At 51.3% G+C, this 15,170-nt stretch overlaps 1 protein-coding gene across 8 annotated transcripts in view; it reads left to right on the forward strand.

Moving 5' to 3' along the window:
• PACS2 (phosphofurin acidic cluster sorting protein 2) overlaps nt 1-14,356 on the forward strand; it is an 89,059-nt gene extending 74,703 nt beyond the window's left edge. For all 8 annotated transcript variants that reach the window (XM_064515715.1, XM_064515717.1, XM_064515716.1 and 5 more), the window contains 5 exons: nt 114-156; nt 1,405-1,540; nt 5,491-5,717; nt 7,558-7,671; nt 8,710-14,356. In XM_064515715.1, the coding sequence (XP_064371785.1) occupies nt 114-156; nt 1,405-1,540; nt 5,491-5,717; nt 7,558-7,671; nt 8,710-8,828 (639 nt within the window). In that variant the 3' untranslated portion in view covers nt 8,829-14,356. The remainder of the gene's footprint in view (nt 1-113; nt 157-1,404; nt 1,541-5,490; nt 5,718-7,557; nt 7,672-8,709) is intronic.
• The last annotated feature ends 814 nt before the right edge of the window (nt 14,357-15,170 follow it).

Consider the following 15,170-nt stretch of genomic DNA (forward strand, 5'->3'; position numbering starts at 1 on the left):
GACTGCAAGGACAGTGCACAGGTGATTGTAGGACTGGCTTAGTTTGGGGTGGGGGTTCCTGGAGTTCATGGGACTGCTGTTTCATAGAGCTGTTCTGTTTTTCCTCCTTCCAGGTGGTGAAGGTTGGAATAGTGGAACAATCTTCTGCAACATCAGGTATTGTATGTGCTTTATGTCACACAGGTCATGGGAGCCTGACTTCATGGGCTGAACAGGCTTGTCCACTGCTGATGATCTGGGGTTTTTATAAGGTGGAGTTAGACTGTGTTAGCTCCCAGTGCTGTTGATTTAACTCTCAGCAGCTGTCCTCACTCTTTCAAGTGGCCCTTTTTCTTGTTACTTTACAAGGAGTGTCAGGCCAGCTGAAATTCCCCCACCCTCATCCAGGGAACCTGGTCTAAGATCTCTACTCAGATATGCTCAAACACCTATTTTTCTTAAGACAGTTCTCAGTGGGGTGGATTTTACTGCAGTGGTTATTTGAAGTCCCTTTTCCAAACTGGAGAGGCAGCTCACTGGAATTTTATACCCATCTCTCTACACTGGGTTCAACTGACTAATAAAATCAATCTCAAACACACGCCCAACACTGGGAACTCCAGACAAGGCACCTGGTTTGCCAATCTGATAAAGAATTTGGACCCAGATGTTCTAATGGGGGAGTGTAAAACTGACTTACATGATACGGGCACACTTTATGTATGTGCACTTTCATCAGTGTGAACTCATTTTCTCCTCCTTCATATGCGCTCCTGGTTAGGAATATTTTTTTCCTAATTTATTGGGTGGGTCTGACTATTTATTACATTGCTTTACTATTAAGCATGTGGCCTGGGTTACACATAGGTCTGTGCGTGGAAAAAACCCTGATGTGGGTTGTCCCATACTGCCACGCTGCTCCCAGCACCCTCAAAGGGCCCGCGTGAAAGGAACAAGGCCTTGACAACGGAGGGTAGAAACAAGGGTGAATGGGGAAGTGCCTATGATCAGCCCAAAATTACTGGATTCTCCAAGTGTCTCGGAATGGTGCTGATCTCTCATGGTCATGGGGGAAGATTCCCTAGTAGGGATTGATGGGCTGGGCTCTGTCTGACAGCGCAGGAGGCTCAAAATTGGCTGAGAGCTTCAGAGCAAATCTTAGGAGAGCAGATGCCAGATGGGGGGCCCAGAGGAGTATGAATGTCTGTGCTTGCCTCTTACCCCATCGTAGAAGGTCTCATGGTGTGAGTACAGAGGGAGTCGAACTGATGGCTAGCTGATTACTGGATTGCAGAAGCCAAGAGCAAAGCCAGCAGAGACCTGTGCAGCATGCAGCAGGAGGGTGGGCAAAGAGACTGAGTTAGCTCAGCGTGCACATGCTGGGCTGAGAGACAAACCCAGTCAGTGCGACTCCTTTTCTTCAAGGTGACTCTGATGACGCAGCTCCCTCTAGCTCCAGTGTCCTTTCTTCTACCCCACCGTCTGTGTCGCCTGCTGTGAAAGAAGCCTCCCCCACACCACCTTCCTCACCATCTGTCACAGGCAGCTTCTCGTCCTCAAGGTAAAGCATACTTTGTTTCCTTACACCCCCCTTGGCTGTCTTATCTGAGATACAGTTGAGAAGAAACCTCTTCTAAAGGAAAACCCATAGCTCTACTTCCTTCCTCCCCAGTGACTGCTTGAAGTTGTCATCTCTGCTTTTCACTTCTTTTGCCTCTGGAATTGCTTGCTGGCCCTTGAGGAGCTGGGGAGAGCAGAGGGAGTCTTGCACTCAATGGGAAGGCTGCATTTTTCAAAGGCAGGCACATGGAAACTAGGAGGGGCAGCTTTGTTTCTCATAGTCTGATTAGCCATTGCAGCCACCTGTTTGGGAGGGTTTATGTTCTCTGTCTTCCAGCATCTTCCCTTTGAGACTGGATTCTGCTGGGGATACATGTAGCCATCGAAAGTATTGACCTTGATTCAGGGTAGCTGGGCAATGCCCAAATGGCTGTTCCCCAGCTAATCTTGCTCCTCACAATTACCATAATATATTTTTTAAGGTCTGAGCAGATGTGGCCAAGTGACTGTAAGGGTGTCGGAGTCATGCTGTGGAAGGAGCAGGCTCAGCTTCTGTGAGGGAGAGCTGATAGTTGTAAGGTGGTGCGGTGGAATGGCACAGTTCCCTTTCATGCACATGCCTGAGAGCTTACCTGAGCAGCAAGGAGAGACAGCACCTGTAGGCAAAGTTAAGCTATCTTAGCTGAAACTTATGAGGGTAAAGTGAGGGAACTACCAGAAAACTGCCAGTAAAGAATTGCCCAGACCAGGACTCTTATTTTGTTGCTGCATAAAATGTTGGCACAGCTGCCTTGTGCTCTGTCTGTAGTTCTGGTCTCCATCACCAGAAGGATGCAATGAGGTTAGAGAAAGTGCAGAGGAGGGCAACCTAAGGCAATCAAGGGGACAGAGCAGCAACCTTGTGAGGAGACGCTAAGAAGATAGACTGTACAGTTTGGGGAGGAGGAGACAGGGAAGATTATCAAGGCTTATAAAATCACAGTGGTGGTGGGTCTGCTGAATACTGAACTGTCATTCACCAAACTTGCAGTACAAGACCTAGGGGCACACAGTGAAACTAGCAAGACATAATTAAGAGAGACGAAGGAAAGGAGTTATGTACGCAGCAGGGAAGGCATGTCGGGAACTTGTCTGCCTGTGCTGCCCTGTGTGGCAGCAGGATCAGCAGGTCAAAGAGGGTTTAGGCAAATTCGTGGACAGCAGGTCTGTAAATGGATGCTAAAGGATGAGGCAGGATTGTCCCCTCTAACATGCCTAATCCAGTGATTATGAATGCTGGCAGTGTCCAAGGGAATGGTCTGCAAATAGAGACTGGGCTCCTGTGCTCTCCCTAAATGGCATCTCCTACTGTCTCTGTTGGAGACAGAGCAGGTCTGGAGGGACTACTGGGCTCCCTCAGTGGGACCTTTCCTACTCACCTCAGAAAGCTGCATGGGGCCCTTTAAGCTTTTAAGCCTTAGAGCTTCTAAAACTGGCTTGAAAGTTCTCTCTTAACAAGAGGAAGTGGAAATGTGGAAGTTCCAGTTTAGCAGGCACCCAGCTACTGGAAGGTGTCTGTGGCCTTTAGACTGTCCCAGTTGGCCCAGTTCCCTTTGTCCCTCCTGTTGATCCCCCTGTGGTTTGACAGCAGAAGAGCCCTCCTGGGCCCAAGCCTGTCCCAGCAGCGCTGGTTGGCACTGCGGCGAGCTAGGGGCTGTGCAGGCTCTGGACAGTGGAGCTGACTTCTCATACATGAGCTCTGCATGGGCTTTCCAAATGCAGAAGTGGTTTGGGAGCCCGCATCTATAGGAGCATAAACCATTAAAACTGTGAGTCTTGGAGGTGGCGCGTTTGAAGTTGGCACCCTAAGTCTATGAATTTGCTACCTTTTGGCTTAAGGCTGTGTGGTAAAATCATCGAGGAAGTTTGGGCTCAGCGTTATTCCATCTCCATGAATCTGTGTGTAACAGCACAGGGGCCAGGGAGTGACCCAGCCTGAAAGATTAAGCCACTTGTTTAACCAGGGAGGGAATAGAAAATCCTGCCTAGGCCTAGTGAACATTAAGATGCTTCATTTTTACAACTGAAATGAGAAACGTGATGCAAAGGAGCTTTAAAATGCGAAGCTATCTCCAAAAAATTACCTTTAAAAAAATTTCACTTCTAAAATTGCCCTGGGAAACTGGAACCTGGTTTTGATAATCCAAGATCAACTGTGCTCTGCAGTCTGGCTGCAGTTGATAAATAGCGGAGGAAAGGAAAAGATTTGCTGAGAGGACCATAACAATGCTCTTGTTTGACCTGAGGGTTTCTTATTACACAGGCAGTGTAGGGAGATGAGTATTTCATTCAGGATCGCAGATTCAACTTTGTTAACAGTTGCCATTTCTCTGATAAGGGACACAGTTAAATGTAATCAGCCAACAGACTGGTAGATAAATGACGTAAGTTTGGTTTTTGTCTACTGCTTCCGTGTTATTTGAACACTCAGTGTGTTATTGTGTAAGAAAAGCTACAGGCCTGCCCCTCTAGGTCAGTGAAGTTCCTCAGGGTGGCCACTGAACCTGGGGTCTTAGGACTGTTTTGATTTTAGTGGCACAGTCCTTCATGTGGGGAAGGACTGGTGGGAGATCAGAGAGTGGTGGTGAAATACACTATTTTTCTAATAGTTTTTTTTCCCTTGCTTTGCCCCTATCTTCTCATGTGCATGTCACTTCACTATGTGGCTTGCTTCAAAGTGTGTGTCACCAGCTCCAGCCATGCTCTTGGCTAAGTGAGTCCCAACCTCTCCAGAGGTTCCCTGATCAGGGGCCCCCCCAAACCCTCTGTCCCCAGGTGCATGAGAACCACATCTTGCAGTCCCAGGGGAGTTTTCTCTTCCCTCTGAGGTCCAGTGCCTTCCTGCTATGTTCTTGCTGGGTGTAAGTGTGGCTGTTTACAGCTACCAGCTCCCATGCCAACTGTCACACCTGTGGGACATGCTGTAGCCTGAATGGTAACCTCTGGTCTGTGCAGGGCAAATGCTGTGTTCATTAGCTAGCAAGAGGCAGTGAGCAAGCAAGGGGTGCGGGTGGAATTTCCCAGGCTGCTCATCTTCCCCTTTCTGGCTCAAGAAAGACTGGCAGCGTGTTTGTGTGATGCCTGCCCATTACTACATTACATGCAGGAGTTTTCAATAGAAGTTTATGTCCTGAAATCTGCTGTTGCTTAGCAAACATCACAGGACTTGCAAAGCACTTTCCCAGTGCTGGAGTTCCCCGGTCCCCAGCAGAGCTGTGTGGTGAACTGCCCCATGCAAGCTGCGTTATAGGGAACTGGAGAGACCAGGGGTCCTGTGTGTCCTGGTGGAGTACTTGGGCAGGAAGGGAAGCAGCTGGTGACAGGAGGAGCTGATGGACATAGGAGATGGAAGTAGTTAGGGAGGCTGGGAACTGACCGCCTGATGTTCAGGGACCCACCAGCACTTTGTTCCCCACAGTTCAGAGATGGTTTTGGCAGTACTGTGCCTGGCCAGAGTCATTTGGCTCATCATTGCCCAGGAGGCTACAGCCAAATGCTTGCAGCCTGTCTCTTCCCTGCTCAAAGACTGGATATGACCTGGGCCACCTTGGGCTGCCTTCACCTGCTGGGTCACTGAGCTCAGCATCATGTTAGGAAACAGTCTGTCCGATCCCTTTCCTACTACTTGTCCCTGCAGCTGAGCAGCAGGTCAGCTTGTCTCAGCTTGTTGCAGCATTGTGCTGCCAAGCCAGTGTCACCATGTGATGTGAGCCAGGCTGCATTGCTGAGTGATGACTTCTTGTGCATTTGTGACTGTCAGGTCGCACGAAGAAATGTTGCTGCTCGATTTCCTGAAGAGTCAGGGGCATGTCCTCTGACCATCTGGCCAGGAACGGCAGCCACTCTGAAAAATGCAGACGGGTGGGAAGGCTGTTGAATGCCGTGCAGAAATGATCCTCTTCCATTTTCTAGCCAGAGCGTTGGTGCTGAGCTGATGGGCCTGCAGGTGGATTACTGGATTGCAGCTGCACCCATGGACAGAAAAAGAGACCCGGAGAAGAAGGACCCCTCCACTACCAAAAACACACTGAAATGCACTTTCCGGTCCCTCCAGGTCAGCAGGTTACCTGCCAGTGGCGAGATCGCTACCACTCCAACAATGTCCATGACTGTCGTGACAAAAGAGAAGAACAAGAAAGGTAAGGTGGGATGTCACACGTTTACTGTTGCCAGAAGGCAGGAATGCAATACTGCTCTCCCTGCTCTGCTGCTCCAGGCCTGCCTGTCTTCTTAATCCCACATTATAGTGCCTTAGTTGCATTTCCAGCCCCCAAATCCTAGGCTCTCTGTAGAGTAGAAGTGACTGTATCACTCTTTGTGAACCCACTGGTGCTGGTTTGAGGTGTTTAGATAGAAAGAGAGCTTGTGTCCCTCTTCACCAGGGTCAGAGCAGACCCTGAGGCCTGTAAGGCTCCATGCTCCGGTCTCTCCTCTGGTGTGTGACCAAAATGCAGATGGCGTCAGGATGTCTGCACATCCCGTCATGTTGCAGCATATGGCAGCCGCCCCAGCAGAGACATTTCACTGGATTTGACATGGTGTCCTTGCCTTAGAGTACTGGCTGTCACAGCCGGACAAACGCGCCAGCCGGACCTGCCAAGCCAGTGCTAGTTGTGCCCATATGCATGAGAGGTGATTTCACTCAGAGCAGGGTTGTATCAATGCAAGCTGTTCTCCAGGAGCTGCTATGTTCTTGCACAGAGTGCTCTGTGGGACAAGAGTGAGGTAAAAGAGGAATGCTCTGAGCACAAAGCCTAGCATTAATTTTTCCTTGTTTAAACCCAAAAACATGAGTTTAAGAGCAGATAATTATTTTTCTAAAGAGAACATTGCATTTTAGATGTCAGTAATTCAGTATTTGCAGCTGACCTTGGTGATGTGAAACACATTAGAAATTGAGGACAGCTCTGCTAAGAAGTCTTTTCAAGGAAGCAGCAAGGCAGTTCTGCACTTGCATTCAGATGCCAATAGCTGTTCTTTACAACAGCTTCCTGCCCATGGGCGTGGAAATCACTCCTAGTGGAGCTGGAGGTTTCGGGGGGCTCTGAGAGCAGACCTGCAGAGCCTCCCAGACCTGTGGCTGTGGGACACAGGCACATAACTCTGCAGCTAGGTCAGTACTGGGCCAGCACAGCTGTGGCACTGTTGATACCCGGAGCTGTCACCCCCAATCAGACCCGTCTCCTTTCTAAGTGGCATATCCTGCTCTGGGAGAGGCAATGCTGAGACACGCTGAGAACGCTTGTCACTGGGGCTGGCCCAGCCTAGAGCAGCCGTGATGAACACCATCAGATTTCATAGAGCCAGTTTCTGCATTTTTGTTCCTATATTTGGATGCTTCTTGGGTGGCTGGACCCTTTTCAGCAGAATCCTTTCTAACACCTTCCCTCTCCACTCATTTCCCTTAGCTTTCAGCCCCTCCAGCTCTCCAGGTGTCCCTGCAGCCTGGCTCATGTTGGCGGCCGTATCACTGTTAGCGCAGCAAATCTCCTGGTAGAGACATCCGGGTGGGCCCGAGGGGGTCGGAGCAGAGCGCGGTGCCTGGAAGCCGTGTGCAGTATGTGGGACTCCCCCTAGGTGGTGCGGCTGCCCAGCAGATCCCGTCAGCCCTGTGCAAGGCGCAGGCTGGCTGCTGCTGCAGATAAGCTGTTTTTCCAAGGGTCCCAGTAGAATGGCAAGAAAGTTACCTTTAAGGTGCCCTTTGGGACCTGGGTTATGAGCTGGGAGTGCTTCATGCAGTGACGCTAAGGCCTAAGATGTTCACGTGCATAGGGGACATCACGGAGCACTCACATAATCAAACTCCTGCCAAACAGGGATAATTGTAGGAGTTAAAATTAAAATTTTTATTAGAATTCTAAGACATTAGAATTTAAATCTGATTTCAATCAATGTTTAAATGGAAAAACACAAATGAGCCTCGCTACAGCTCCTTTGAGTGACGGATGTTCATTGTGTGCTGATTTGTTTTTCTTACAGTGATGTTCTTGCCCAAGAAAACTAAAGACAAGGAGGTTGAGTCAAAAAGCCAGTGTATTGAAGGAATCAGCAGGTTGATTTGCACAGCAAAACATCAGCAGAACATGCTGCGAGGTAAGTGCAGTGCTAATGTCCTGTAGGGCTCTAGGGGGAGGCTCAGCTGCTAACGCTGTTGTCCAGGCAAAGGGTTGGCCTGGTGTCCTGGAGCCACCATGATGGGGGTATTCCTGGAGAAGGGGCATGGATATGTCCCCTCACGCCCTTAGCAGATGCTGGAATAGTCCTTCTGGCAGATGGCATGGGGATTGCTTAATGGGTCTGGGTCATGGGAAAGTGCTCCTTTTCCTAGGAACTCCTCTGAATCAGTGCCCTGCATCAGGCCAGGGGCTGGGCCAGGCTCCATTTCCCCTGCCTGTCGTTCACTGTTTCCAGTACACAACTGGGAAGTGATGGTGCAGAGCCGTGAGAGTCCTCTAGGCAGGACTCTGGCACAAAGGCACATTGTAGCGGCAGCTGTAAATGCATCTTGCAGGCTGCCCTAAAGTGGCTGTTGGTGAAATTGTGCATCCAGTATCAGAAGTATCCTTGTGCTCTATTCAGTAATTCCCATGACCATTAACAGCAGACATGTCTGCTTAGCTCATCCTCCTTAGTCCTGGCCCAACCTCTGTGACACCAGTGAGAGTGTGGGGGGTGGTCACAGAATGTTTCACCCCTTTAGGAAACACTGAGCTCCTGGTTAAAAGTGCCAATGAAGAGGGACTCAAATCTGTCTCTGTAAGACTGTACCCAAAGGAAAAGGTGGAGTGTGTTTAGGAAATTGGAGAGATCAGATCAGGTGAAGCTGAAGTCAGCAGTGCGAGGAGCTCCAGTGTCAGTGAACAGAAATGATACAGGGGTGATGCTAGAATAACAATCTGAGCTGTTCTCCCTAAACCTGGCTTGCACTTGAGCCTTTTCCCCCCATGCCTGCAGCTAGTTACAGTGACAGCAATAGGGTGGCCATACAGAGCAGCAGCTCATAGGGTGAGCACAGCATATGGCCAGGCCTCCCTCTCCCCACTGCAGGGAGGTTTCTAACAAATGTGGTTTTGGATTGATGGCTCCACTCAGTGTTTCCTAACTCACCTCTTTGTTTGCCCTCCCCTGTAGTCCTGATCGATGGGGTGGAGTGGAACGACGTCAAGTTCTTTCAGCTGGCAGCGCAGTGGTCCTCTCATGTCAAGCACTTTCCCATCTGCATATTTGGACACTCCAAATCTAACTTCTAGCCGTGCTCGGCGGAGGGACCTTCTGTCCGTCCCGGAGACTGCACACCAGGAGCCAGGAATTGCGTGCCAACTCTGACTTGCGTCGCTCTGCCCTCTCTCCTGCAGAATTACTTACAGATGTGCTTGGATTACTTTTGAATTACTTTTTTCTATTAACTCTTAAGTTTACTACAAGGGAAGGAAACCCCTTTAAACAAAGGCAAAAAAACCCCAGTCTTAAATATAGATGTGCTGACAACATAAAGTCGTGGGGGAGTCGGCAGGAGCAGGCAACCTGCCCAAGAACACCTACCACTTATGAGCAGATAGCTGAATAACTGCACTGCTTATTAACCTGAGACCTCATTGGTGTGTGTGGGCTGGGGGAGCCATGGATCAGCTTGAATGGGTTTTGCAAAAGGTCATGTGCATTACAGTGTGTCTAGCCCCCTCCTTCTGTATTCCTAGGAAAAAAAGATGGCCAGTCTTTCTTCCTGCTGCCAAAGGACGAGAGATCAGTGAGTCTGGAGGGAGTTCAGCTGTCTGGTTTGAAAAACAAACCAACTGTGTGGCTAGGGAGGTCAGGAGAGGAGGTGCCCCTTCAGTGCAAGGAGTCTGTCACGGAGACAGGCAGGTATTTGTGCTGAGGTGAGGCCTGAGGAGGTTGGGCAGGAACAGAAATTAGGAAACGCTAGATGTAAGGAAACGCCAGTGTCCCAGGTCTGTGACAGTGACCAAACCGAGCCAGTCACAATGTCCCTGCAGCTGGCTGTCCTGCTGAGGGACACCACGTCAGTGGGGTCGCTGCTATTTACATACTCGCACCGATTATTTACCTGTCAATAAAACCTCATCCAGCCTCTAAAGGGAAAGGATTTTTTTAATAGCTGCAGATTTTTTTTAACACTTTCTTAAAAGAAAAAAAATTTAAGTTGCCAAAAAAACAAACCCAGGAAGATGAGCCGTTGTCTGTGAAATGATGCATCACTGTAGCGGCTGGACTCGGAGCCAGCTAGGCGCCCTGCATGTCCAGCTGCCTTCCCGTCCATCTGTCAAACTGCACATGTGAGATAGCATGGGCTGCTTTATCTGCTCTGCCTTTGTCCTGCCCTGACCACAATGTGTTCTAGAGAGCCTGCTGCTGTCTCCCTTGTGCACCTCCCCGGTTCGTGTGCAGTGACTTCAGGGCCACTGCAGAAGTGTAGTTTCCCCGTGCCCTCTTTACTCACCTAGGACGTGTCCTCACAGGGACAAAGACCTGTAATAAAAATAGAGGGTGCTAGGGGCACGTGGCCTGCTGCGGGCCTGGTCTGTAGATGGAATTGGTCCTTGCCTTCTCATTTCCGAATATTCCTTCCCATGGGCATTTCTCCATTGGTTGCATCCTTTCCCCAGCAGCATATGCATTTGCCTTGGGGGCTGAGGCTTTGCTGTGGTTTCAGTCCCAAGCTGCAGTGGAGGTGTAGCTTGGACATGAGAGAGGATGAAGCCAGCCGAGTTTTCTGTCCACCTCAGGCAGCAAGACATCCCAGGAGCTGGAGGAGTGAGACTTCTGGGTGTCTTTCACCCAAGCTCAGATTGGCTTGGTTCCAGCTGTACTTGTGTTCATACTGCACACCTCACTGCTGCCAGGGACATGACAGGGTGCCAGGACAAGGAGATGGCCCTCAAAAGGAGTCAGCGTGACAGCCAGCAGCTCTAGGCAGCCTCTACGTGCTGCAGGGGTGGCTTTTTGTTTTTAAGGCTTCCCAAGGCATTCCTGGGAGGGGCTGCTAACAGGTGGCGGATGGGGTTTTGGGTGCAGAGCGTGTTTGCCATGAGGAAAAGCAGAGATCTCTGGCCTTTCAGGGTAAGGGACTCAAGTTTTAGATGGGGTTCTTTTGGGCTCCCACCCTTATGGGCAGGCCGGGCTCCACAAGCACTTCTCGAAGGCCCTTTCAGAGAGGCAGTGATGCTTCTGAGCCTTTTCCAGCATCTGCTGGTCAGTAAATTTTTTTTTTTTTTTGTCTGAGCCTTACCCTTGAGTTTTTAAAGGTTGGAGAATCTGCTTTGCCCTGGGTGGTGGGTCCTGCTCTGCAGAGGGATCACCCGGCTGTTTCGGGCAGGGAGCTGGTGGTGTGCTCCGTTAGGTGGCCTCCTGCGAAAGAGAAGAGGGGTTATTAGGCAAGAGGGTGGTCCCTGCTGGATCCAGTGTCTGTTGCAGCTAACAACGTGGGCTGCTTTGCAGACTGATTTCATGAAAACCTTTCCAAGAACAAGTGCAGCTTACTTGGCTGGGAACTAGGTATTCCCTTCAAACCACACACGGGAAGATGGTGTGGTCCAGCACACAGGAACATGCTGCTGGGCGGGCCCTGTTACTCTAATTGCAATATTCCCTTTCTTCCCGCAGTCCCAGGGGCAGGTCTGCCTCCCGTCTGCTAGCACTTGGCTGTGGCAAAGGCTCGGCTCTAGTTTGAATGTAGTCGTGTCCATTGGTTCAAGCGTTTCAAGTTGACCTGAACTGATGCTCCAGGATTGTATAGCGTTGCCTAGCAGCAGTAGCGTGGGAGACCGTGCATAAGCACATCACTTTTTTTTTTTTTTTTCCTGAGGCTCTTGCATCAAAAAGCTTTTTAAAGGAAATTAGTCAGTGTGTGATTTTTTTCCTCAAGTCTCACGCTTGTGTGAGGAGAGTGATTGGGCTCGGTTCCAGCAGCAGGAACCACACGTGGCCCGGGCGGCCCTGGGTGCCGGCGCGCGGTGTCGCTGCAGAGGTGGGGTGAACTGACCGACTGCAATAACTTTGTTTACTGGGGGGTGGGAGGGTAGGGGGGAACCGTCACTGTGCTCCTCTTTGTATTTCAACCTACTGTAGAGAAACAAACGGTAGCTAGTACAGGATTTCCAGGATCCTGCCCATCAAATATATGTTGCCCTGCTCTACTCTGTACGTATGTATGTGTGTGTGTATGTGTGAGAGAGAAACACTCCCACTTGTTGCATTTCATGTTGGTTTATGTTTTGCTCTAATTTTATACAAGTGAACTCACCGGGAAACTCTTTGCACCCCTGAGACCTGAGGGTTGCATCTCTGTGGGGTTTCTCTCCTGTGGGAAGCTGCCTTTGCTCTGAAATGAGGCACTCGCTCTTGCAAGGAGGTTTCCTGGCTTCTCAGCCTTGTGCTTGTGAGTCTGCCAGGGGCCGGCTGGGCCTGGCCTGGGGGCAGCTGTGTGCCTGGGGGTAGCTGTGGCGTTTCCCAGTCATGGAGCCAAGGGTTGGCATGCGAGTTTGGTGGTGCTGCTCTGATCAGGGTGTGTTGTGCTGCTGTCATTTCTCTTGTACCATATGGAGCTGTTTTCTGCAGCTGTTTCTTTCCCTGACTGGAGGAGAAACAGGTCTCTAAAGCAAGTGAATGTCAAAGCGAGCTAGTGGTTCAGACAATTTTGGGAAGGGGTTTTGCACCTGGTGAGCAGCTGAGCTCAGGGCTCCCACAAGGTGCCCTCCCACCTTCCCCAAGAGCTGCCGGCGGAGCCCGCTGCCAGCAAGCCCCGGCAGCTGGAGGGATCCCGGCGGGGGCAGCGGGGCTCGGGGAGAGCTGCCAGGGCAGCGCTGGGTTCGAGCCAGTGGAGGTGTGCCAGCACGGCAGGGTTAGGTGATTGCTTATGAGCTGATAAGTACAGAAAGATGGCTTAAAGGAGGGACTAGTGCAGCTCCACATTCAGCAGTTTTGGCACAGAAGGTGCAACTTGAACAAAGAAACGCAGAGACGTTATCTTGCGGGCTTGTGTCACATGGGGCCTGCTTTGAAAGCTCCCCTGTCTGTCCAGCTCTGGGGCTGTGCTCTCCGGCGAAGGCACGGCCCTGCCCTGCTCTTGAGTGCTGCTCTTCTGATTGACCTTCTTCAGGGAGGTGCTTCGGAGGCAGTGTCAGCGGGATTCCCTGTCCCTTCTGGGCTGCTGCTCTCTGCAGAGCCCCTCGCTGCTCTCCTGGCTGTGACTTCTCAAAGCAGCTCGTTTCTTTTGCAGTTACTCTTGGGAGAGGGGTCCCCACCTTGCTCAGAGGTGAGGTCTCAAGAAAGAGCTTGTTGCTGTGCTGGGCTGTGAGATACTGATCTAGTTTAACAGAGCTGGTGAGCAGACAAAAGATGGAAGGGTTTGGTATTGCACCTTGAACGCTTCCTGGTCCCCGGTTTGATTTTTCCCGGAGTCAGAGGGTTGGCCTCTGCCCTGCCCGTGGTCCATCGCCTGCCGGCTCTCCTTCCACTGCCCTGGCAACTGCACAGGGAACTCGGGAGCTTTTTTAGCTCAGTGCTGCAGTTGCCATCCAGTTACACTGTCACCGTTTATATCTCAGTGGTAACTGCAGAATCTCTCTTAATTACCAATGAGTTTGGGGAGAGCCGCTGTCTCCTTGGCTGCGTTTTGCCACTCTAATTAGCATGTGCTTGTCGCTTTATCCTGCAGAGCTCAGAGGGCAGGAGTGGGTGGCTGGGAGGTTTGCCTGGGCTGGTGGAGATGTGCCCATTTGCTTGTAATCATCTGACTCTGCTGAGGACCATGCTGACCTGCGTATACACGGGATGTCAGCAAAGGCACCGTTGTGCTTCCTAGCAGTAGTGGGATTTCAGCCACAGCTTGCCCAAGACAGCTCTGCCCGGTCCCTTCTCACCAGTACCACGTGTTGGAAGGAGCGTTGGCTAGCTGGGGCTGAGGATGTTGCACCTGATACTGTAATGTTTAAGAAGAAAATCCAGGCAAGATGAAGCAGGGCCTATGGCCTTCTCCTGTCATTTGATGTGCCAAGGGTGCCTGTGTTTCGGGAGTGGAGCCTGGGGTTAAGACAGTCCTGCTGTGCAGCGGTAAAGGAGGTCCTGTTTGTTTTTTTCCTGAAGCTAGGCTGGATGCACTGTCTCTGTCGCCTCGGTTCAGTGGGTCTCGATCTCAGCAGATAGCTGTGTGGTGACTCGTTTCAGTGTGGCATTCCCTCTGGGCTTACTTGGCAGAGAGAAGGCCAGAAACACGCAGCAGCATCTCCCAGAGGTTTCCTGGAGCCTCTTCAGCAAGGTTTTCCTAGAAGTTGTGGGAGATGCTCCTGGCAGAGCCAGCTCTCGCGGGGCCCCTCGACTGCTTTGGGACAGGCTGAAGGAGAAGGGGACATGCCACACTTGGAAAGCAGCAGGTCACTGGTTTCCTTAAGACCACTGGTATCACGCTGCGTCCAGTCAGCTGCTGCTTTGCAACTTGGCCGTAGGGTTGCCGGAGCGTTGCCTGCCCAGTGGCATTTGTGGCACAGCTGTGGGGAAGCGCCTCACTAGCCTGGGCGCAGCGTGTGCCGTGGTCGTGTGCTGTGAGCCTTGCCGGACCACGGCGTATGAAGGGACGTTACCACTTTGTAGATTCCTGAGTTGTCCATCTGTTTCATTGTTGTATTGTTTGGGTTCTAGGTTTTTTTATGAAGACAGATTAAATGTAAATAGCCTTTTTTTGGAACAAACTGCAACGTGCTCGACCTCGTCAACTATTTTATGGTACTAATGCAACACTAATAAAACTGGACATGAAAGCACATACCCGTCCCTTGAGTCGTCTCTCAGCAGGAGCTGTTCTGGCATGACAGGGCGTAGTTGTCTCCCTTGGGAAATGCTCCTGCTCCTGGAAGGCCCTGACAGCAGCCAGTCCTGAAGCTGGTCATGCAGAAGGATGTGTGTGAGTGGGAAGAGCCTGCAGGGTGTTGAGCTGGGGCAGTTCAGCTCTGTGCTGTGTTCAGAGCAACACAGCCCACATTAGTCCCATCCTGCTGTCCAGATGGCTGTGCCCTGGAGCCATTTTCCCACCACCAGAAGTGTGGAGATACAGCCTTGCAACCCCATCTCTGACCAGCTGCTGCCTTCTGGCAGGCTCATAAGAGCAGGCCTCACCTTAACACAAGGTGTTGAAGTCCCCTGGTCACCCGGTTCTCCTCCTCCATCTCTGGCATGGGAAGGAAGGTGGGAGACAGGGGAGCTGGGCTCCCGGGCAGGGGCTGAGCATGGCACCTGAGATCAGTGTGCGATGCCAGCCACGCTGGTGGTGGGCAAAGCCCTGCTCATGCTGTAGTGCTGCTGCTCAGGGGCTGTGTGGGAGGTGAGGAGTGACCAGGGGAGCATTGCGGTGCTTTGTGGGGCCTTGGGCCAGTGTGTTGTAAAGGGAGCGTTATGGGGTCTGGGAGCAGGACTGGTGGGGCGTGCTTTGCTCAGTGTCTTCTCGACAGTGCTCCAAGGAAGAGGAATGAAAGCGGAGCTTGGCTTGGAGCACCACCACCACCACCCCCCCCCCCGGCCAGAGCCTCTTAGCTTCTGGAAGGGAGCAGGCTCCTGTGCCCCGAGCTCCTTCCAGGCAGCGG

Source organism: Dromaius novaehollandiae, chromosome 8 (assembly GCF_036370855.1).
Source record: "Dromaius novaehollandiae isolate bDroNov1 chromosome 8, bDroNov1.hap1, whole genome shotgun sequence".
NCBI lineage: Eukaryota > Metazoa > Chordata > Aves > Casuariiformes > Dromaiidae > Dromaius > Dromaius novaehollandiae.